Source organism: Arachis stenosperma, chromosome 3, assembly GCF_014773155.1.
Source record: "Arachis stenosperma cultivar V10309 chromosome 3, arast.V10309.gnm1.PFL2, whole genome shotgun sequence".
Lineage (NCBI taxonomy): Eukaryota > Viridiplantae > Streptophyta > Magnoliopsida > Fabales > Fabaceae > Arachis > Arachis stenosperma.
The window spans coordinates 19505657-19529445 of record NC_080379.1 but is presented as its reverse complement, the minus strand read 5'-3'; the positions used below and the strand labels follow the sequence as shown (position 1 = coordinate 19529445).

Genomic DNA, 23789 nt, shown 5'->3' with positions numbered 1-23789 from the left:
GGATGACTGTGATGAGCTTCAAACTCGCGAGTGCTGGGCCCAGTGACAGTGTGCAAAAGGTTCATCGGATCTTATTCTGACATGATCGAGAACCGACAGATGATTAGCCCTACATAACCCGTAGCCAGACCATTTTCACTGAAAGGATGGATGGTAGCCATTGACAACGGTGATCCCCTAATATACAGCTTGCCATGGAAGGGAGTATGCATGATTGGATGAAGACAATAGGAAAGCTGAGGCTCAGGGGGAACAAAGCATCTCCATATGCTTATCTTAAATTCCCACCAATGAACTGCATAAGTATCTCTATCTTATTTTATGTTTTAAATTCGTTTGTAATCATCAAAACCTTATAACCATTTGAATCTGCCTGACTGAGATTTACAAGATGACCATAGCTTGCTTCAAGCCGTCAATCTCCGTGGGATCAACCCTTACTCACATAAGGTATTACTTGGACAACCCATTGCACTTGCTGGTCAGTTGCGTGTAGTTGTGAGAAAAGTGTGAACTCACGATTTCGTACACCATTGCTCCTTTGGGTTCTAGCCTCTACCACAAAGACCCTAATCTCCCCATACCTCAGTTGAACTGGTGTCTCGAGAAGTCCCCAACGAAGTCATGGATTAGTCGTCTAAGAGATGTATAATCAAGCTGGCGGTTCAATGCTTTCCAGTCACGTATCCACACGAACCCAAGAAGACACGGGTGGTTGTCAGGCACGCAGTCTTAGTATGAAGAACGGAGCTGATTGTCATGGATCATCCCATTCATCATGTTGAAGAACGAATATACATCTTAGAATTGAATCAAACACGGATTGAAGAGAAACAGTAATACTTTTATTAATTCATAGAACTCAGCAGGGCTCCTCCTCTCAACCTAGAAGGTTTAGAAACTCATACTGATGGAGAATATAATGATAAAAAAAATTTGGTGTAAGGTTTTGCGTCCCCCCTCATGAGAGGTGTAAAAGTTCTTTAAATACTAAGATAATAACTAGGGATTACTGATGAGCGGATAATTTGTACACTTTTTGGCATTGTTTTCAGTATGTTTTTGGTAGTTTTAGTTAAGTTCTTAGTATATTTTCATTAGTTTTTAGTTAAAATTCACTTTTCTGGACTTTACTATGAGTTTGTGTGTTTTTCTGTGATTTCAGGTATTTTCTGGCTGAAATTGAGGGATCTGAGCAAAAATCTGATCCAGAGACTCAAAAGGACTGCAGATGCTGTTGGATTCTGACCTCCCTGCACTCGAAGTGGATTTTCTGGAGCTACAGAAGCCCAATTGGCGCGCTCTCAACGGCGTTGGAAATTCGACATCCTGGGCTTTCCAGCAATATATGATAGTCCATACTTTTCCCAAGATTTGATGGCCCAAACCGGCGTTCAAAGTCACCTACAGAAATTCCAGCGTTAAACGCCGGAACTGGCACCTAAATGGGAGTTAAACGCCCAAACTGGCATAAAAGCTGGCGTTTAACTCCAAGAAGAGCCTCTACACGAAAATGCTTCATTGCTCAGCCCAAGCACACACCAAGTGGACCCAGAAGTGGATTTTTATGTCATTTACTCATCTCTGTACACCCTAGGCTACTAGTTTTCTATAAGTAGGACCTTTTACTATTGTATTTTCATCTTGGTAGCTATCTTTGAGTTTTATGCTATCTTAGATCATTTGGGAGGCTGGCCATTCGGCCATGCCTAGACCTTGTTCTTATGTATTTTCAACGGTGGAGTTTCTACACACCATAGATTAAGGTGTGGAGCTCTGCTGTACCTCGAGTATTAATGCAATTACTATTGTTCTTCTATTCAATTCCGCTTGTTCTTTGTCCAAGATATCACTTGTTCTTCAACTTGATGGATGTGATGATCCGTGACACTCATCATCATTCTCACCTATGAACAAGGTGACTGACAACCATTCTTGTTCTACAAGCATTTGAGGCTTAGTGAATATCTCTTGGATTTCTGATTGCACGATGCATGGTTGATCGCCTGACAAACGAGCCAGCCATTCCGTGAGATCAGAGTCTTCGTGGTATAGGCAAGAACTGATGGCGGCATTCAAGAGAATCCGGAAGGTCTAACCTTGTCTGTGGTATTCTGAGTAGGATTCAATGATTGAATGACTGTGACGTGCTTCAAACTCCTGAGGGCGGGGCGTTAGTGACAGACGCAAAAGAATCACTGGATTCTATTCCGGCCTGATTGAGAACCGACAGATGATTAGCCTATGCTGTGACAGAGCATCAGGGACGTATTTTCACTGAGAGGATGGGAGGTAGCCACTGACAACGGTGAAACCCTACACAAGCTTGCCATGGAAAGGAGTAAGAAGGATTGGATGAAGACAGTAGGAAAGCAGAGAGATGGAAGGGAAGGCATCTTCATACGCTTATCTGAAGCTCTCACCAATGATATACATAAGTATCTCTATCTTTATCTTATTACTTTATTCGTTTATCACTATACCCATTTGAGTCTGCCTGACTGAGATTTACAAGGTGACCATAGCTTGCTTCATACCACCAATCTCCGTGGGATCGACCCTTACTCGCGTAAGGTTTATTACTTGGACGACCCAGTGCACTTGCTGGTTAGTTGTGCGAAGTTGTGTTTATGCCATGGTATTGAGCACCAAGTCTTTGGAGCCATTACTAGGGATTGTTTATGTTTTGAAAAGTATTGATCACAATTTCGTGCACCAAGTTTTTGGCGCCGTTGCCGGGGATTGTTCTTGTGTATGGACAACTGACGGTTCATCTTGTTGCTTAGATTAGGCATTTATTTTTTTTCGAAATTCTTGAAGATGAATTCTAGAGTTTCATGATGATTTGTTGAAATCTGGCTGGCTGTAAAGCCATGTCTAATTTCATTGGACCGAGGTTTCAACTTATCATCACAAGAGCTTGTTGATCTTGCTTTTGGAGCAGTGATCTGCTAAGGCTTGGCTGGCCTTTGGCCATGTCTAGTGTTTTGGACCGAAGCTTTCTTTGAAAGCTTGGCTGGCTGTGAAGCCATGTCTAATTCCTGGACCGGAGTCTTAGACTAGCATTGCACTGATTCCTGGAATTCTCATTAAGAATTTTGATGTTTTCACTTAATTTTCGAAAAACACAAAAAAAAAATTTTAATTCATAAAATCCAAAAATATTTCTTGTTTGAGTCTGGAGTCCCACCTTAAGTCTGGTGTCAATTGCATGTTTTTGTTATATTTTTCGAATCCATACATGTATTTCTTTGTTTTGATCTTTGAATTCTATTGACTTGAGTATCTATGTGTTTTATATGCATTCTCATTGGTGTCAGTAGTATACAAACTGCTAAGTTTGGTGTCTTGCATGTATTGTTATTTGATTTTAGTTACATTTTGATTATTCTTTATTATTAAAAATCCAAAAATATTTTCAATTTGTGTCTTTTCAAGTCAATAATACAGAGAATTGAAGATTCAGAACATACTGCAGAGGAATTATACAGAAAAAGTTGGGCATTCAAAAATGCCCAGTGAAGAAGACAGACTGGCGTTTAAACGCCAGCCAGGGTACCTGGTTGGGCGTTTAACGCCCAAAAAGGGTGTATTTTGGGCGTTAAACGCCAGAATGGATACCATTCTGGGCGTTTAACGCCAGGATGGTGCTAGGGGGAAGATTTTGTTTTTCAAATCAAATTTTTTTCAAGTTTTCAAAGTTTTTCAAAATCAAATCTTTTTCAAATCAAATCTTATCAATCAAATGTTTTCAAAATCAATTTCTTTCCTTTTTCAAAGATACTTACTAACAATTATTGATTTGATTGAACATCTCAAATTCGTTACCTTTTCTGTTGAGAAAGGTTTAATGTTTGAATCATATCTTTTCTTGTTAGGCAAGTCATCATTTCTTAAAATCAAATCTTTTTAAATGTTTTCAAATCAAATCTTTTTAAAATTGTTTTCAAATCATATCTTTTCAATCAAATTTTTTTTCTCAATCACATTTTTTTTAAAAATAAGTTTTCAATCAAATCTTTTTAACCTCTAATTTTAAATCCTTTTTCAAAAATCACTTGATTTCTTTTCCACTTTTATTTTCGAAAATCAATTAGTGTTTTTCAAAAATGTTTTCAAAATATTTTAATTAATTTTTGAAAAATTACTTCCCTCCTTCTCACATCCTTCTATTTATGGAGTACCACTCCTTCTCAATGCACAATTCGAACCTTATCTAATTAAAGTTCGAATTCTTCTTCTCCTTCTTCTTTCTATTTCTCTTTTCCTCTGACACCTCAAGGAATCTCTATACTGTGACATAGAGGATTCCACATTTTCTTGTTCTCTTCTCTTTCATATGAGCAGGAGCAGAGACAAAGGCATTCTTGTTGAAGCTGACCCTGAACCTGAAAGGACCTTGAAGCGGAAGCTAAGAGAAGCTAAGGCACAACTCTCTGTTGAGGACCTGAACGAATTCTTCAAGGAAGAAGAACCCATGGCAGCCAAAAACAACAATAATGCAACCAATGCAAGGAAGGTGCTGGGTGACTTTACTGCACCTACTCCCGACTTCTATGGGAGAAGCATCTCTATCCCTGCCATTGGAGCAAATAACTTTGAGCTTAAACCTCAATTAGTTTCTCTAATGCAACAGAATTGCAAGTTCCATGGACTTCCAATGGAAGATCCTCATCAGTTCTTAGCTGAATTCTTGCAAATCTGTGACACAGTCATGACTAATGGGGTAGACCCTGAGGTCTATAGACTGATGCTATTCCCTTTTGCTGTAAGAGACAGAGCTAGAATATGGTTGGACTCTCAACCTAAAGAAAGCCTGGACTCTTGGGAAAAGCTAGTCAATGCCTTCTTGGCAAAGTTCTTTCCACCACAAAGATGGAGTAAGCTTAGAGTGGAAGTCCAAACCTTCAGACAGAAGGATGGAGAATCCCTCTATGAAGCTTGGGAAAGATACAAACAATTGATCAGAAAATGTCCTTCTGACATGCTTTCTGAATGGAGCATCATAGGTATTTTCTATGATGGTCTCTCTGAACTATCCAAGATGTCTTTGGATAGCTTTGCTGGAGGATCTCTTCATCTGAAGAAGACGCCTACAGAGGCTCAAGAGCTCATTGAAATGGTTGCAAATAACCAATTCATGTACACTTCTGAGAGAAATCCTGTGAACAATGGGACAAGTCAGAAGAAAGGAGTTCTTGAGATTGATACTCTGAATGCCATTTTGACTCAGAATAAAATATTGACTCAACAAGTCAATTTGATTTCTCAAAGTCTGTCTGGAATGCAAAATGCACCAAGTAGTACTAAGGATGCTTCATCTGAGGAAGAAGCTTATGATCCTGAGAACCCTTCAATGGAAGAGGTGAATTACCTAGGAGAACCCTATGGTAACACCTATAATTCTTCATGGAGAAATCACCCTAATCTCTCATGGAAGAATCAAGAGAGACATCAACAAGGTTTCAATAATAATGGTGGAAGAAACAGGTTTAACAATGGCAAACCTTTTCCATCATCTTCTCAGCAACAGACAGAGAATCCTAAGCAGAACCCCTCTGACTTAGCAACCATGGTCTCTGATCTAATTAAAACCACTCAAAGTTTCATGAATGAAACAAGGTCCTCCATTAGAAATTTGGAGGCACAAGTGGGACAGCTGAGCAAGAAAGTTACTGAACTCCCTCCAAGTACTCTCCCAAGCAACACAGAAGAAAATCCAAAAGGAGAGTGCAAAGCCATAAACATGGCCGAATTTGGAGAGGATGGAGAGGAAGTGGACGCCACTGAGGAAGGCTTCAATGGGCGTGCACTAACCTCCACTGAGTTCCCTAATGAGGAACCATGGAAATCTGAGACTCAAAATGAGACCATAGAGATTCCATTGGACTTACTTCTGCCTTTCATGAGCTCTGATGAGTATTCTTCCTCTGAAGAGGATGAGTATGTCACTGAAGAGCAAGTTGCTAAATACCTTGGAGCAATCATGAAGCTAAATGACAAGTTATTTGGAAATGAGACTTGGGAGGATGAACCTCCTTTGCTCACCAAAGAACTGGATGACTTGTCTAGGCAGAAATTACCTCAAAAGAGACAAGACCCTGGGAAGTTTTCCATACCTTGTACCATAGGCACCATGACCTTCAAGAAGGCTCTGTGTGACTTAGGGTCAAGTGTAAACCTCATGCCTCTCTCAGTAATGGAGAAGCTAAGGATCTTTGAGGTACAAGCTGCAAAATCTCACTAGAGATGGCAGACAACTCAAGAAAACAAGCTTATGGACTTGTAGAGAATGTTTTGGTTAAGATTGAAGACCATTACATCCCTACTGATTTCATAGTCCTAGAGACTGGGAAATGCATGGATGAAACCATCATCCTTGGCAGACCTTTCCTAGCCACAGCAAAGGCTGTGATTGATGTTGATAGAGGTGAACTGATCATTCAAGTGAATGGAGAATCCTTTGTGTTTAAGGCTCAAGGATATCCCTCTGTCACCATAGAGATGAAGCATGAAGAGCTTCTCTCAAATCAGAGTCAAGAAGAGCCCCCACAGTCAAACTCTAAGTTTGGTGTTGGGAGGCCACAACCAAACTCTAAGTTTGGTGTTGAACCCCCACATTCAAACTCTAAGTTTGGTGTTGGGAGGTTCCAACATTGCTCTGAGTATCTGTGAGGCTCCATGAGAGCCCTCTGTCAAGCTACTGACATTAAAGAAGCGCTTGTTGGGAGGCAATCCAATATTATATTTTCTTTTGTTATTTTATTTTATTTTGTAGGTTGATGATCATAAGAAGTCACAAAATTAATTGAAAAAGCAAAAACAGAATGAAAAACAGGAAGAAAAATAGCACACCCTAGAGGAAGAAGCTGCTGGCGTTCAAACGCCAGTAAGCCTAGCAGTTGGGCGTTTAACGCCCAGTCTGGCACCATTCTGGGCGTTTAACGCCAGAAAGGGGCACCAGACTGGCGTTAAACGCCAGAAAAGGGCAAGAACCTGGCGTTAAACGCCAGGAATGGGCACCAGCCCGGCGTTTAACGCCAGCAATGGCTCAAAACGTGAATTTTGATGCCATTTGGTGCAGGGATGACTTTTCCTTGACACCACAGGATCTGTGGACCCCACAGGACCCCACCACCACTCTCTCTCTTCTTCCCCCATTCACCAATCACCTCAACACCTCTTCCCCAAAAACCCTTCACCTATCAAATCCCATCTTTCTCTTCACCACTCACATCCATCCTTCATAAAACCCCACCAACCTCACCCTTCAAATTCAAACCACTTTCCCACCCAAACCCACCCATAATGGCCGAACCTCATCTCCCCTCTCTCCTATATAAACCCTTCTTAACCCCTTCATTTTCACACAACCTAAACAACACTTCTCCCCCTCTTTGGCCGAATACACCACCATCTCCCTCTTCCTCATTTCTTCTTCTTCTACTCTCTTCTTTCTTCTTTTGCTCGAGGACGAGCAAACATTTTAAGTTTGGTGTGGTAAAAGCGTTGCTTTTTCGTTTTTCCATAACCATTATGGCATCCAAGGCCGGAGAAACCTCTAGAAAGAGGAAAGGGAAGGCAAAAGCTTCCACCTCCGAGTCATGGGAGATGGATAGATTCATCTCAAGGGTGCATCAAGACCACTTCTATGAAGTTGTGGCCTTGAAGAAGGTGATCCCCGAGGTCCCCTTTTCACTCAAAAAGGGTGAATATCCGGAGATCCGCCATGAGATCCGAAGAAGAGGTTGGGAAGTGCTTACCAACCCCATTCAACAAGTCGGAATCTTGATGGTTCAAGAATTCTATGCCAATGCATGGATCACTAAGAACCATGATCAAAGTATGAACCCGGATCCAAAGAATTATCTCACAATGGTTCGGGGGAAATACTTGGATTTTAGTCCGGAAAGTGTGAGGGTGGCGTTCAACTTGCCTATGATGCAAGGAGATGAACATCTTTACACAAGAAGGGTCAATTTTGATCAAAGGTTGGACCAAGTCCTCACAATCATATGTGAAGAGGGCGCACAATGGAAGAGAGATTCAAGAGGAAAGCCGGTTCAATTGAGAAGGCATGACCTCAAACCCGTGGCTAGAGGATGGTTGGAGTTTATCCAACGCTCAATCATTCCCACTAGCAACCGGTCCGAAGTTACTTTAGACCGGGCCATCATGATCCATAGCATCATGATTGGAGAAGAAGTGGAAGTTCATGAGGTCATAGCCCAAGAACTCTACAAGGTGGCGGATAAGTCCTCTACCTTAGCAAGGTTAGCCTTTCCTCACCTCATTTGTCACCTCTGTTATTCAGTTGGAGTTGACATAGAGGGAGACATCACCATTGATGAGGATAAGCCCATTACCAAGAAAAGGATGGAGCACACAAGAGACCCCTCTCATCATGAGATCCCTGAGATGCCTCAAGGGATGCACTTTCCTCCACAAGGCTATTGGGAGCAACTAAACACCTCCCTAGGAGAATTGAGTTCCAACATGGGACAACTAAGGGTGGAGCACCAAGAACACTCCATTCTCCTCCATGAAATAAGAGAAGATCAAAGAATCATGAGAGAGGAGCAACAAAGGCAAGGAAGAGACATTGAGGAGCTCAAGCACTCCATAGGACCTTCAAGAGGAAGGAAGAGCCGCCATCACTAAGGTGGACCCGTTCCTTGATTTCCTTGTTCTTTATTCTTCTGTTTTTCGAATTTTAGTGCTTATGTTTATCCATGTTTGTGTCTTATGATCATTAGTGTCTTAGTGTTTATGCCTTAAAGTTATGAATGTCCTATGAATCCATCACCTTTCTTAAATAAAAACGTGCTTCATTGAAAAGGAAAAGAATTGCATGAATTTTGAATTTTATAACAGTTTAATTATTTTGATGTGGTGGCAACACTTTTGTTCTCTGAATGTATGCTTGAACAGTGCATATGTCTTTTGAAATTGTGGTTCATGAATGTTGGCTCTTGAAAGAATGATGAAAAAGGAGACATGTTACTGAGGATCTGAAAAATCATAAAAATGATTCTTGAAGCAAGAAAAAGCAGTGAATACAAAAAAAAAGGGGCAAACGAAAAAAAAAAAAAGAAAAGAGAAAGAAAAAGAAAGAAATAAAGTTGTGATCCAAGGCAATAAGAGTGTGCTTAAGAACCCTGGACACCTCTAATTGGGGACTTTAGCAAAGCTGAGTCACAATCTGAAAAGGTTCACCCAATTATGTGTCTGTGGCATGTATGTATCCGGTGGTAATACTGGAAGACAGAGTGCTTTGGGCCACAGCCAAGACTCAATAAAGTAGCTGTGTTCAAGAATCATCATACTTAACTAGGAGAATCAATAACACTATCTGGATTCTGAGTTCCTAAAGAAGCCAATCATTCTGAATTCCAAAGGATAAAGTGAGATGCCAAAACTATTCAAAGGCAAAAAGCTAAAAACCCCGCTCATCTAATTAATACTGATCTTCATAGATGTTTTTGGAGTTCATTGCATATTCTCTTCTTTTTATCTTATTTGATCTTCAATTGCTTGGGGACAAGCAACAATTTAAGTTTGGTGTTGTGATGAGCGGATAATTTGTACACTTTTTGGCATTGTTTTCAGTATGTTTTTGGTAGTTTTAGTTAAGTTCTTAGTATATTTTCATTAGTTTTTAGTTAAAATTCACTTTTCTGGACTTTACTATGAGTTTGTGTGTTTTTCTGTGATTTCAGGTATTTTCTGGCTGAAATTGAGGGATCTGAGCAAAAATCTGATCCAGAGACTCAAAAGGACTGCAGATGCTGTTGGATTCTGACCTCCCTGCACTCGAAGTGGATTTTCTGGAGCTACAGAAGCCCAATTGGCGCGCTCTCAACGGCGTTGGAAAGTAGACATCCTGGGCTTTCCAGCAATATATGATAGTCCATACTTTGCCCAAGATTTGATGGCCCAAACTGGCGTTCAAAGTCACCTACAGAAATTCCAGCGTTAAACGCCGGAACTGGCACCTAAATGGGAGTTAAACGCCCAAACTGGCATAAAAGCTGGCGTTTAACTCCAAGAAGAGCCTCTACACGAAAATGCTTCATTGCTCAGCCCAAGCACACACCAAGTGGGCCCGGAAGTGGATTTTTATGTCATTTACTCATCTCTGTACACCCTAGGCTACTAGTTTTCTATAAGTAGGACCTTTTACTATTGTATTTTCATCTTGGTAGCTATCTTTGAGTTTTATGCTATCTTAGATCATTTGGGAGGCTGGCCATTCGGCCATGCCTAGACCTTGTTCTTATGTATTTTCAACGGTGGAGTTTCTACACACCATAGATTAAGGTGTGGAGCTCTGCTGTACCTCGAGTATTAATGCAATTACTATTGTTCTTCTATTCAATTCCGCTTGTTCTTTGTCCAAGATATCACTTGTTCTTCAACTTGATGGATGTGATGATCTGTGACACTCATCATCATTCTCACCTATGAACAAGGTGACTGACAACCATTCTTGTTCTACAAGCATTTGAGGCTTAGTGAATATCTCTTGGATTTCTGATTGCACGATGCATGGTTGATCGCCTGACAAACGAGCCAGCCATTCCGTGAGATCAGAGTCTTCGTGGTATAGGCAAGAACTGATGGCGGCATTCAAGAGAATCCGGAAGGTCTAACCTTGTCTGTGGTATTCTGAGTAGGATTCAATGATTGAATGACTGTGACGTGCTTCAAACTCCTGAGGGCGGGGCGTTAGTGACAGACGCAAAAGAATCACTGGATTCTATTCCGGCCTGATTGAGAACCGACAGATGATTAGCCTATGCTGTGACAGAGCATCAGGGACGTATTTTCACTGAGAGGATGGGAGGTAGCCACTGACAACGGTGAAACCCTACACAAGCTTGCCATGGAAAGGAGTAAGAAGGATTGGATGAAGACAGTAGGAAAGCAGAGAGATGGAAGGGAAGGCATCTTCATACGCTTATCTGAAGCTCTCACCAATGATATACATAAGTATCTCTATCTTTATCTTATTACTTTATTCGTTTATCACTATACCCATTTGAGTCTGCCTGACTGAGATTTACAAGGTGACCATAGCTTGCTTCATACCACCAATCTCCGTGGGATCGACCCTTACTCGCGTAAGGTTTATTACTTGGACGACCCAGTGCACTTGCTGGTTAGTTGTGCGAAGTTGTGTTTATGCCATGGTATTGAGCACCAAGTCTTTGGAGCCATTACTAGGGATTGTTTATGTTTTGAAAAGTATTGATCACAATTTCGTGCACCAATTACATAAGAAAGGATAAAACAATCTTTTAGTGCTAAAAACCACTTCTGGAGCCCACTTGGTGAGTGTTTGGGCTGAGCTTTGATGAGATTCACGTGCTATGAGGCCTCTAGGGCATTGAACGCTGGCTAGGGGGTCCTCTCTGGACGTTTGGACGCTGGTCTATTCTCCTTGGGCGCTGGACGCCTGGAATGGGGCAGGAGGCTGGCGTTGGACGCCAGTTTTGGGCCTTTTAATTTGAAGTAAAGTATAGACTATTATACATTGCTGGAAAGCTCTGGAAGTCGGCTTTCCATATCCGTTGAGAAAGCTCCATTTGGATATCTATAGCTCCAAAAAATCTCATTGGAGTGTAAGAAGGTCAGATCTAGACAGCATCTGCAGTGCTTTCTCTGTCTCTGAATCAGACTTTTGCTCCAGTTCCTCATTTTCAGCTTGAAAATACCTGAAATTGTACAAAAACACACAAACTCAAAGTAGGATCTAAAAATGTGAATTTAACACTAAAACCTATGAAAACTTAATAAAAATTAAACAAAACATACTAAAAACTATATGAAAATGATGCCAAAAAGCGTATAAAATATCCGCTCATCACTTACTAATAGCATTCCAAGCAGCTTGCTCATTTACTATAATGTCTCTCAAACTAAGAGGACGTTCGTTCCACAGCAATATTAACATGTTAATACTCACAAGTTCGGTAGCATTATCACCACTAACTCAGATTTTCAGAAAATACACGTTGAAATTTTAGTATAAGTTAAATTTTTTCCACCTTCCAAAGTCATGAAAAATGAGTTGTACCCTCAACCCCTTTAACTTTGAAAATTTTTTCTTTAATTTCGTGGTAAGACTCTTCAAACAGATTAAAAATTCTTCTGTTTGGGACACTTTGAAAGAAAACGAACCATATCCTTGTGATCTAAAGGGAACCATCAAAGTGAAAAAATAGAAGAAAGCCCTAAGAGAAGGTGGAATGTCTAAAAACGAGCATAGGAGTTTAAAATAACGAACAATAGCCCAACTATTTGGATGTAGTTGAGAAAGGGCACATCCAATGTGAGTTAAAACGCTCACTTGGAAGCCGGAAAAAGGAAGTCAAACCCTACCCGGGAGAACAAAGTCTTATACATTGATAATCAGTCAGGGACAGTGCCAGCATATTTTTTTATATGGCACAATCTATCCTCGGACCTGGGAACCAAAAAACCATACAAATTGCTTATATCAGAATTAAATATAACCCTAGCCTCTCTCAATTTATCAAGTTCCTCTTGTGTGATGGTAGAAGGAATGGCCTTGACCTTCCCAGATATTCGGGAATAAATATATACTTCAAGTTTACTATTCATTGGAGGAATCGGGGCCGGTCGTGGCCTCGGACGGTTAGCGGCTCCACCATGTTCGCGATAACTTTTTTCCTCGGCATCTCACAAAAACCTATAGGGACACCACCAATATATTATCAAGGGTTGAGAAACTCTAAAATTTACCTAGAAAATTCAATAATTCACCACAATTCTAGAAAATACAGAAGAGTTTGGAAAAATGTGGGCAAAAATAAAAACCGTCACTATCAAATTACAGAAACTTAAAACAACGGTACCCCTACTATGCTAAACCTAATCAAAGGTATCAAATACAAAAACTAAAATTGCGAGGGGAATGTATGAAACAATGCACAGAACCATAGATGAAACACACGAAGCGGTGAAAAAAATTAAAGTGCAAAGCATAAAATGAGAAATGTACATTAGAAAGTTAGATAAAAAAAGAGGAAAAAGCGGAGGAAATAAAAGAACCTTACTAGAATTAGCCAAAATTTGAAACGTGTTTGGAAAACGCTTGCAAAAAGGTGATCTTTTTTCACTATAATGGTGGTGAAAGAAGACCGAAACGAAGAGGATTCCTTAGAAGGAAGAAGTATTTTCAGAAAGTAAAGTTAAAGATTATTTAATTAGAAGTTAATATGGCATTGATTGATGCAGCGAAAATTTATAAATGACCAAATGGTTCGTAAACCGAGAAAAGTTATAACTGTGCCAAGAAAGCCAGTTTCCTTACGAATCCCTTAGAATTCTGATTAAAGAATACCCCTTAAAAACAACTTCATAAACTCGAGTACTCTTGACAAAGTCATCAAAGTCAAGAGGCCCGAGTTGAGGACATTGTTATAGAGAAATAATGACGTAATAAGATAGCAATTAAATAAGAATCTGATGTTATCTGACGTTACAAGATAATGTCAGATACGGTACAACGGCCACGCTACTAAGTCATGAAACCACCAATTCATGGCATTATGAATATGATATAAAGGCAGTAAATGCTGGAAAAACGGTAATCTCGAAATACAGGGATAAAAGGAAAGGGAACTCAGTAGATAAACACTAAACAATATCATACTATCAAAACACATCGCCAACTTAAGTATCGGAATATCTTGTAGATTATCCCCTGGTCTAATTCTACACTCGTCGAAGTTAGAATCTCCGATCTTCCAACTCTCCTTCTCATGTTTGTGATCTCCACTCCTAGTATGAACAAGTATCATAACAAAACACGAAGAAAAATTGTGTTGAGAAGAGAAGAAACGTGTTGAGAGAAAGAAAAAGACGAGGAAGATGAAAAACTTGAAAAATATATAAAAAATAAAAGTGTGGACAACTAAAAATAATGTTTTTCAACTAGAATTTTTGTATTTTTCTTATGTACTAATTTTTATGTTTTTGTACCATTCAAGTTAAAAGTTGATTTCTTGGAATGAAATACTCCAATTTAGGGTAGAAACATAAGAGAGACGCGAAAATTATATCGTATGAATAATAAAACATAAAAAAGAGAATAAATATGTTGAGAGAAAGAAATGAAAAAAGAAAAAGAAGAGGTAATAGAAAAAGAAATTTCTGTGAATGAATAGTAAAAAGTTTTATGTGTGGTAATTAACTGTGTTTTATTTTGTTTGTCTTGTATTTCTTCACAAATTTCTGTGTTCATGTTCATAAATGTCTAGGTTGTCATTAAAATTTCAGATTTTCTTTTTAAATTTTAAAGACAATTTTTTTTCCATAAAAAACACGGAAAAGTTTGATTTCATTTTTTAACAGAATTATTCTTTTCCACGCTAAACAAGAACCAAGTGAACGACTTTGTAAGCAAGCTTTTTCGTTTGGGTCGTTTGTAGAATTCCCCCGATATCGAAACCAAATTAGATAGCTTACACACTCCAGCTCCAAATGGAATTATTCGTGAAACATGAGGAGTTTATGGTAAATATTCTGAACAAAATGGTGATTATCAACACTAGAAGTCTGGAACAAAATGTAACATAATCTGATAAACCATCTTCCGGTGGGATTACAGGCTACAGCCCAATGTAGTTCGATAAAATTCAAAACATTCAAAACAAAATCACGAGATCTAAAAAGATGAAATAATTAATCTTAAGTCCATCTAGCGAGCAAGTTAACGAGCTGCCTGCGCCTGCGAATGTTCCAAAAGTTGACTAACTAACTTGTAGGTACGCCCGTTAAGAGCCTTGGTATGGTCAATCAGCTGCTCATACCTGGATATATAAGAATCTCAAAGGTCAGGGGTGTGCGAAGAATGATAAAATGACAAACGAAATAAGGAAGGCGAAATGGTACATGATGATTGGAAACGAAACAAGGCTTTATCTGTATCAAATAACTTACACATTGGGATGATTGGGTTCCATGATAACTGTTCCTGTTTGAGAGTCTATTTTGGCATCGAGCTTTGAGCTACGGATGAGATTCACAATCCATCTCTCGGCTTCCTCATAATTCAGATTTAACTTCTCAGCAAGAACTCTGCAAAAATAAATAAATAAATAAATAAATAAAATAATCAGCAACTGGGCAACCTCAAAAAAAAAAATTATTCTTTCTTTCAACTCCAACAATATACACTCAAGTTGCACTGCATGAAAACATATGATCAGTATCAGAGAATGCAAAATCACTTATTTTGTGCCTTTAATTGATTCTCGACGTCTCAGTAAAAAGCACAAAAGCTGTTCATTGTGGTTGAAAAATTGCACTAACATTTCAAAATATTAACAAGTCCATTTAAGGGTTACGAAGCCAGGGAACTACAACATTCTAAATAAGAAAGGTGCATACGCCATGTCAATGCGTTGGTGTATTCTGCAGTATGTCTCAAAGATGAATAGCCTAGCATTTTCAAGGAACTCATCCCTCAATGGTACAGTAGAAAAGTTGCTTTCTTCAACTCGTTTACCAAGGAATGGATCATTGAGAATCACCTGCATATTTACAAATTATACATAGTAAGGGGTAACATACGTTGAGAAGCCTAAAGGAAAACATAATAGACTAAAAGTTTCATCACAACCACAACATTTACTCATCTCATTCTTATTCTTTTAGCAACCTTTTGAATTTGACAGCCACCTATATCTTCCACCCAATATTGCATCCTTACGTTACCTCAACTATAAATACTAACTAGGGCAGTTTTCTCCCATCCCCAAAAACACCCCAATATTTGTCTTTCAATCAAACTGAATCTGTCAAAACATAAAAATAAAAATAAAGAATTAATGATGAATTGAAAATTTACTTCTTCACACTCCCGCATCTTCTTTTGTGCCCCATCAAAGTCGTAGTTGACATAAACACAAGCCAAAAACTCAGTGATCGGGTCTTTATACGAATTCTGTTCCTGTTGAATAACTTTTATGAAATCTTTGAATTGAGGCCTCCTGCGCTTGTTGACAATGAATGCTGTGGCCAAGTATCGTAAAAGGTGTGGAGCACTAGTTTGGATTGCATTTAGATACCTGAAAACCAAACCGCATCTTAGATAAACTACCATTACGGTGTTGATCCCAAAATATGCAAGAAAAATGGCCTGGGACAGGAAGCAATTAACCAGCTTGATGAAGATTAAAACTAAAAATTAAAATACATGAAATCTATGTGTGATGACACTCAGAAAAGAGGGGTCAAGTCAAAGAAGGCATACTTGTCCTGATTAAACAGATCAATTATCTGTGTTCTTCCATTGTCATGGTTGAAAAATATGAACAGACTCCAATGCATCAACCATATTCTGCTTTGCACCTGATTCATAGGTGATGCAAAACTCTGCAACAAAGTTCAATGCTGAGGAGTCAATATCGTTGGAGCATGAAATAAAAAGAGTACACGCTGCTACTTAAAAGATCAGAGAGAACAACCTTTGAGTCAATGATTTCCTTCAAACGATTCAGCTCTTCAAGTGCAATGTCCCAGTTTTGCATCAGTATTTCAGCTGCAAGCTTTCCCCACAATGCACTCAGACTTCTTTCACTATTTGTGCACAAAGCCCTATACTGATAAAGATAATCAGCGGCACCAGAGTAGTTTCCACACTCAAATTGAAATTTGGCATATTGATATAATGCCTCTATTTGTGCAGGACCAATCTGTTATAAATAAAATCAAAACTAAAATGGTTAGAATTCCAAACAGACACACACACAAACACTCTCACACACGCACAAAATAAATAGGACTCTAAGGTCTAGGCTGAAGGAAAAAAAAAAAAAAAAAACTTACAAACGCTTTATTATTTATAGACAAACAATTAAGCAATGATGTACAAAATTTTGCAAACATTATATCATATAGAGTGAGATTTCATGAAATCCAAATATATAATGGACTCAAGCTTATAAATAAAAGACTAGATCTGAAGAATAACCCGATACCAAATTCCAAAATTGGGGCAACAATGTTCTGCTTAGTTGCCAGTACCAAGACACACTCCTCTCCCAACCATCTTGTATCTTATACTCTAAATCAACACAATTAATCGGAATAGAGTAAAAAGAATGAGTGGAACATCAAGAGACCTACCTAGACACTTAAAAATCTCACTTTTCCCCCTCCAAATTGGAGAGTCAAGAAGGGAATGACTTGCACTTCTCTTCCTAACTCATACCTAGTAAACAAACATCCACAAACTCAACTATAATCCTACATAATCACTCAGATTTTTCAGAGACTAATCGAAAACTCGTCACAATTGACTAATTGATTTTTATTTAAAAAAAAAAAAAAGAAAACTTCGATATAACCTGGTATCTGTCATTGAGCATCTGAAGGTTATACTGCTTGTCAGCCCTCAACTCCTGCACAGCGGACGGATTCTGAAGGAATGCCACCAGCGGCGCAGCTGCTTCCTCCAGCGACTTCAGCCTCGCCACAACTTCCGCCCTCCTCTCCACCATATCTGACACCACACCGATAAATAAATAAATAATCATAATAATAATAATAATAAATCCCCCTAAAACTAAAATAAAAATTAAACGAAAATAGTGAGAGAGAGAGAGAGAGAGACCCTGAGGAACGTCTTCAGTGTGGTAGAGGCTCTTGTGGATGTCCATGGCATAGTCAACCATGTTAGTGTTATTGAGGAGCTCGATCTTGGCCTTGAGGATGTCGCCATCGTTGTAAAGCTGGCGCTCCTGGAGGAACTCCAGAAGAGGGAACACAAGGTGCCTGTCAAGGTTCGGAGCGATCCGAGGCGTGAGATCGTAGGTCGCCATTGCCTTGTTATGGAAATTAGGGGTTGCGGCAGCTGCTAACAAAACCTCCCTCCGTGTGTGTCGAGGAGACGAGGGTTTTTCAGAAAGACTGGTGGTAAGGTTCGGATGGAGAGTAACCTAGGAGAACGTAGTCTAAGGTACGCTTAGGTTAAATTCCATCCTTAACCTTTTGATTTTATATCTGACATTTTCTTTTAGATATCGCAATTTGGTCATTCAATTTTCTCTCTCTTATCTTATTCTCTTCGATTTGATTTTAAAAAATAAAATATAAATTTTTATTATTTATTTTATAAATAAAATTAAAAAAATATGAGAGATTATATTTTATTTTTTAAAATAAAAATTTAAAATTTAAAAAATTTAAATTTTATCTTTTTTTACAAAATAATAAATAAATATCTATTTTTAAATAGAGTTGATAGTTAAAAATTATTAGATAATAATTTAATTAAATATATTAAATTTTTAATAATTTTTTGTTATCAATTTTATATAAAACAATAATTATATGTGAATTTTTACTAAAATTTAATTCAGTTTTTGTATTTTTTTAATTTAGTCTTTATATTATATTAGATTTTATAACTAAATGCATGTTGTAACAAGAACATTGGAATTATTGTAATAATCTATTAAATAAAATAGAATATTTTATTAACAAAATAAAATATTCAATCAAATATTAGGTATATTTATTTTGTTTAATGAAATATTTTATTAATTCTAATATTTTTATCACATTAAACACTTCATTATAAATTTAATATAGTATAAGAATCCAATTAAAAAAATAAAAATCTAATTAAATATTAAATAAAACGATAAAATTCGATAAAGTAATTAAACCTATTTTCAATTTGAAAATAGATCCATAAAAAAATCTTCAAGTGTTAGTTTTTCAAGTTTTAGTTTCAACGTTTGTTTAAAAAAAAGCAAATGGTAAAAATTATTTTGATTCTAAATATTTACCATAGGTATTAATATTGTCTCAAATATTTTTTTATTAAATTTGTATTTCAAATTTCTTAAAAGTGATTTAATATTATCACTTTGCTAATTTTATAACAATACTATTAAGAAAACTAAATTAAAAAAGGTTGAGAAATGTGGTGAATAGGGATGATAATTTCTTTCGATAAGGTAGATGGTGCATGAATTCCTACACTTCGTACAACTGAACCAACAAGTACACTGGGTTATCCAAGTAATACCTGAGCGAGTCAGGATCGATCCCACGAGGATTGTGCTTTGAAGCAAGCTATGGTTATTTTGTAGATATTAGTCAAGCGGATAGAAGAGTAGGTGGTTTGATTGTTTAATTGCATAAAAGAGAATAAAAAGAGAACATTACTCAGAACTCAGAAGCCGTGTAAACTATGATAAGAAGATGGTTAAGGCTTGGAGATGCTTTATTCTTTTGGATTAATTCGGTCTTACTGTCTTCTTCAACTGTGAATGATTTCTTCTATGGTAGGCTGTATGTGATTAATGCCGTACGGTCGCGGTCGCTAATGATCCTCCAATCTGAACCACAGGGTTAATGTGGATCCATTCTAATTGAGGGTGAAGCTCCTGCAGTTCATTTTCCTTCATGATCCTACTCAAAACGCCACAGACAAGGTCGAATCTTCCAGATCAGAGAATGCCACACCTTTGGATTCTAGCCTCTACCACAAAGACTCTAATCTCCCCATACCTCGGCTGAACTGGTGTCTCGAGAAGTCCCCAACGAAATCATGGATTAGCTGTCTAAGAGATGTATAATCAAGCTGGTGGTTCAATGCTTTCCAGTTATGTATTCACACAAACCCAAGAAGAACGCAGGCGGTTGTCAGGCACGCGGTCTTAAAATGAAGAACGAAGATACATCTTAGAATAGAGAATTAAACACGAATTGAAAAAGATACAGTAATACTTTATTAATCCATAAAACTCAGCAGGGCTCCTCTCCTCAACCTAGCAGGTTTAGAAACTCATACTGATAGAAAATAAAATGATGAACGTGAATATGGTGTAAAAGTCCTGGAAGATAATGTAAAATATCCTTTAAATACTAAACTAATGACTAAGGATTACATAAAAAGGGTAAAACAGTCTTTTAGTGCTAAATTCCACTTCTTGGGCCCACTTGGTGAGTATTTGGGCTGAGTTTTGATGAGATTCACGAGTTAAGAGGGCTCTAGAGCATTTGGACGCTGGTTTCCCCTTGGTGGGCGCTGGACGCCTGGACTAGGGTAGATGGCTGGCGTTGAACGCCTGTTTTGGGCCTTCTATTCTGAAGCAAAGTATAGACTATTATATATTTCTGGAAAGCTCTGGATGTTAGCTTTTAATAGGCATTGATAACGCTCCATTTGGATTGATGTAGCTCCAGAAAAGCTCTTTTAAGTGCAAGGAGGTCAGATCCGGACAACATCTGCAGTGCTTTCTCTACCTCTGAAACAGACTTTTGCTCCAACTCCTCAATTTCAGCCAGAAAATACCTGAAATTGCATAAAAATACACAAACTCATAGTAGAATAACAAAATGTGATTTTTAGACTAAAACTCATGAAAACTTACTAAAAATTAAACAAAACATACTAAAAACTATATGAAAATGATGCCAAAAAGCGTATAAAATATCCGCTCATCAGAACACCAAACTTAAACTGCTGCTTGTCCCCAAGCAACTAAAAACAAAATAGGATAAAAAGAAGAGTAAGATACAATAAATCTCAGAGTTTTCAATGAAGCTCAGTTTCAATTAGATGAGCAGGACTTAATAGCTTTTTGCTTCTAAATAGTTTTGGCATCTCACTATCCATTGAAACTCAAAAGTGTTGGCATCTATAAGAACTTAGAATTCAGATGATATTATTGACTCTCCTAGTTTAGTTATTTTTTATTCTTAAACACAGCTTTTTAGAGTCTTGGCCGTTGTCCTATGCACTTTGTTTTCCAGTATTACTACCGAATACATAAATGCCACAGACACTTTAACTGGATGAACCTTTTCGGACTGTGATTCAGCTTTGCTAGAATCCCCAGGTAGAGGTGTCCAGAGTTCTTAAGCACACTCTTTTTGCTTTGGATCACAACTTTAACTACTCAGTCTCAAGCTTTTCACTTGACACCTTCACACCACAAGCACATAGTTAGGGACAGCTTGGTTGAGCCGCTTAGGCTAGGATTTTGTTTCCTTTAGGCCCTCCTAACCATTGATGCTCAAAGCCTTGGATCCTTTTACCCTTGCCTTTTGGTTTAAAGGGTTATTGGCTTTTTCTATTTTTTATTATATTAATTTTTTTTCGCATGCATATTTATATTTTTTTTTCTTTTGGAACATGCTTTTTGTTGCTTTTTCTTCATTCAAGAATCAATTTTTTTTTCAGATCACCAATAATACTTCACTTTTATCATCATTCTTTCAAGAGCCAATATTCTTAATTCCAATTTCAAATATGCACTATTTATTCATACATTCAGAAAACAAAAGCAATGCCACCACATCAAAATAATTGACTTTTCTTATTATAAAACTCGAAATTCATGTATCTCTCAATTCTTTTCAAATAAAATTTTCTTTTAAGTACAGTGAGAGATATATGGAATATTTTATAACTTTAAGATAGAGATAGAAATTATCATGCAACAAAAATAATAGAACAGATAATAGAACATGACAGAAAACAGAAAAATAACACAAGAGAAGGGAATTAAGAGAATGAATCCACTTTAATGGCGGCGGCTAGTACTCCTCCTTGAGGATCTAATGTAGTGCTTGATCTTTTCAATGTCGCGCCCTTGTCTCTGTTGTTCCTCCCTCATAACTCTTTGATCTTCTCTCAAGGCTCTTAGGTCTTTCCTCATTTCATTGAGGATGGTGGAATGCTCTTGATGCTCCAACCTCAATTGCTCCATATTAGTGTTTAATTCTCCAAGAAAATTATACAATTGGTCCCAATAGCCTTGAGAAGAAAAATGCATCCCTTGAGGTATCTCAGGGATCTCATGTTGAGGCGGATGCACAGGCTCTTGTGCATGCTCTCTAGTCTGTTCCATCTTCTTTTTAGTGATGGGCTTGTCTTCCTCAATGAAAATGTCTCCTTCTATGACAATTCCAGCTGAATTGCATAGGTGACAGATGAGATGAGGGAAAGCTAGCATTGCTTTGGTGGAAGGTTTCTCAGCTATCTTGTACAGTTCTTGAGGAATCACCTCATATACTTCCACCTCACTTCCAATCATGATGCAATGAATCATGATGGCTCTTTCAAGGTCACTTCTGACCGATTGCTAGTAGGGATGATAGAGTGTTGAATGAATTCTAACTATCCTCGAGCCACGGGCTTGAGGTCAAGCCTTATTAGTTGAATAGGCTTGCCTTGGGAATTCCTTTTCCACTGTGCTCTTTCCACACAGATATCTAAGAGTACTTGATTCAATCTTTAATCAAAGTTAACTCTTCTAGTGTAGGGATGTGGATCTCCTTGCATCAAAGGCAAGTTGAACGCCAACCTCACACTTTCCGGGCTAAAATCTAAGATTCTCCTTCGGACCATGGTGCTCCAATTCTTAGGATTTGGGTTCACACTAATGTCACAGTTTTTCGTGACCCATGCATTAGCATAGAACTCTTGCACCATTAGAATCCCAACCTCTTGGATGGGATTGGTTAGGACATCTCAACCTTTTCTCCGGATCTCTCTCCGGATCTCTCGATACTCATTCTTCTTAAGTCTAAAAGGGACCTCATGGATCACCTTCTTCTATGACACTACTTCATAGAAGTGGTCTTGGTGGGCTTTGGTGATGAATCTCTCCATCTTCCAAGATTCGGAGGTGGCGGCTATGGCCTTTCCTTTCCTCTTTCTAGAGGATTCTCCAACCTTGGGTGCCATAAGTGGTAATAGAAAGCAAAAAACAACGCTTTTCCCATACCAAACATAAAAGCTTTGCTTGTCCTCGAGCAAAAATAAATAAAAGAGAAGAATGGAGTAGAAGAAGAAGAAAATAGATGAAAATAGAGGGAGAGAGTGATTTTGGCCAAGAGGGCTTTATGTGTATGAATGGTGTGTTTGTGAAGGGTTAGAATGAGGGGTATTTATAGGGGTGGGTGACGAGAGGATTTTTGACGGTTTAGAATTTCACTAATGAAATCTCGTTGTAAAGTATAGTTTCCAAACCAACAATAATCCTTTCATACAAAAATTTGTCTGTCACAAGTACAAACCCCTAATATTCCTAATAACCGAAGTATTTAAATCTCGGATCGTCTCTCAAAGGAATTGCAGGGTAGTGTTCTTGTTATTGGTTATGGATTGTATATTTTGGGGTTTTGGATAAGAAACAAGAAAAGTAAATGACAATGAAATTCAAATGATAAAATGGTCTTGACAAAAATTGGTGGTCAAGGATCTCCATCCTAATTACTAACCACAACATGATAATTGCAAGGATCAATCCCACTAAATCATTCCTTACTAGTGGTAAAGGAAAGTCAAGTGAGCTATATCAATCCAAGTTCATAATTCCTAGCTTTCCACTAATTGAATTAGTGAGAACTAGAGTTAATGGCTATCAATCATCAATCACTTGGACATTTGTAACTCAAGAATTCCTAAGTTACCTTCCCAAGCCAAGAACATAAAATTTTACTCTAAAATCCTTCCAAACATTTTGTCAAACACTTAGAAGGCACAAAAGGAAAGCATAGTAATTCAACAACAAGAATGACTTCTAACAACAATTGAGTGCAAGGAATTAACAACAACAATCAAGAAAATCACAATTAACATGAATTACCTCAAATTGCATTAAAAGAAAAATAAAAGTACAAAAGTAGATCCACAACAAAGTATAAGAACAAAATAGAAAAGATCACAACACAAGAGTGGAGGAGCAAGATGTAACAACAAGGAATTGAATGGGAGAAGTAGATGAAAGCAA

General features: G+C 38.0%; 1 protein-coding gene and 1 non-coding gene across 2 annotated transcripts; both read right to left on the bottom strand.

Moving 5' to 3' along the window:
* Positions 1 to 4882: 4882 nt before the first annotated feature.
* On the bottom strand, positions 4883 to 4990 carry LOC130972590 (small nucleolar RNA R71). Its single transcript, XR_009083750.1, has one exon. It is a non-coding gene; the product is annotated as a small nucleolar RNA R71 (small nucleolar RNA).
* A 9493-nt stretch (positions 4991 to 14483) lies between these two features.
* On the bottom strand, positions 14484 to 18012 carry LOC130970167 (eukaryotic translation initiation factor 3 subunit E). Its single transcript, XM_057896159.1, has 8 exons — positions 17648 to 18012; positions 17382 to 17536; positions 16500 to 16727; positions 16286 to 16407; positions 15881 to 16100; positions 15421 to 15563; positions 14971 to 15108; positions 14484 to 14840 (listed from the first exon to the last, which is right to left on the bottom strand). Exons 1-8 carry the CDS (start codon positions 17853 to 17855, stop codon positions 14741 to 14743), a joined length of 1314 nt encoding a protein of 437 aa, XP_057752142.1. The 5' UTR covers positions 17856 to 18012; the 3' UTR covers positions 14484 to 14740.
* Between the last annotated feature and the right edge of the window lie 5777 nt (positions 18013 to 23789).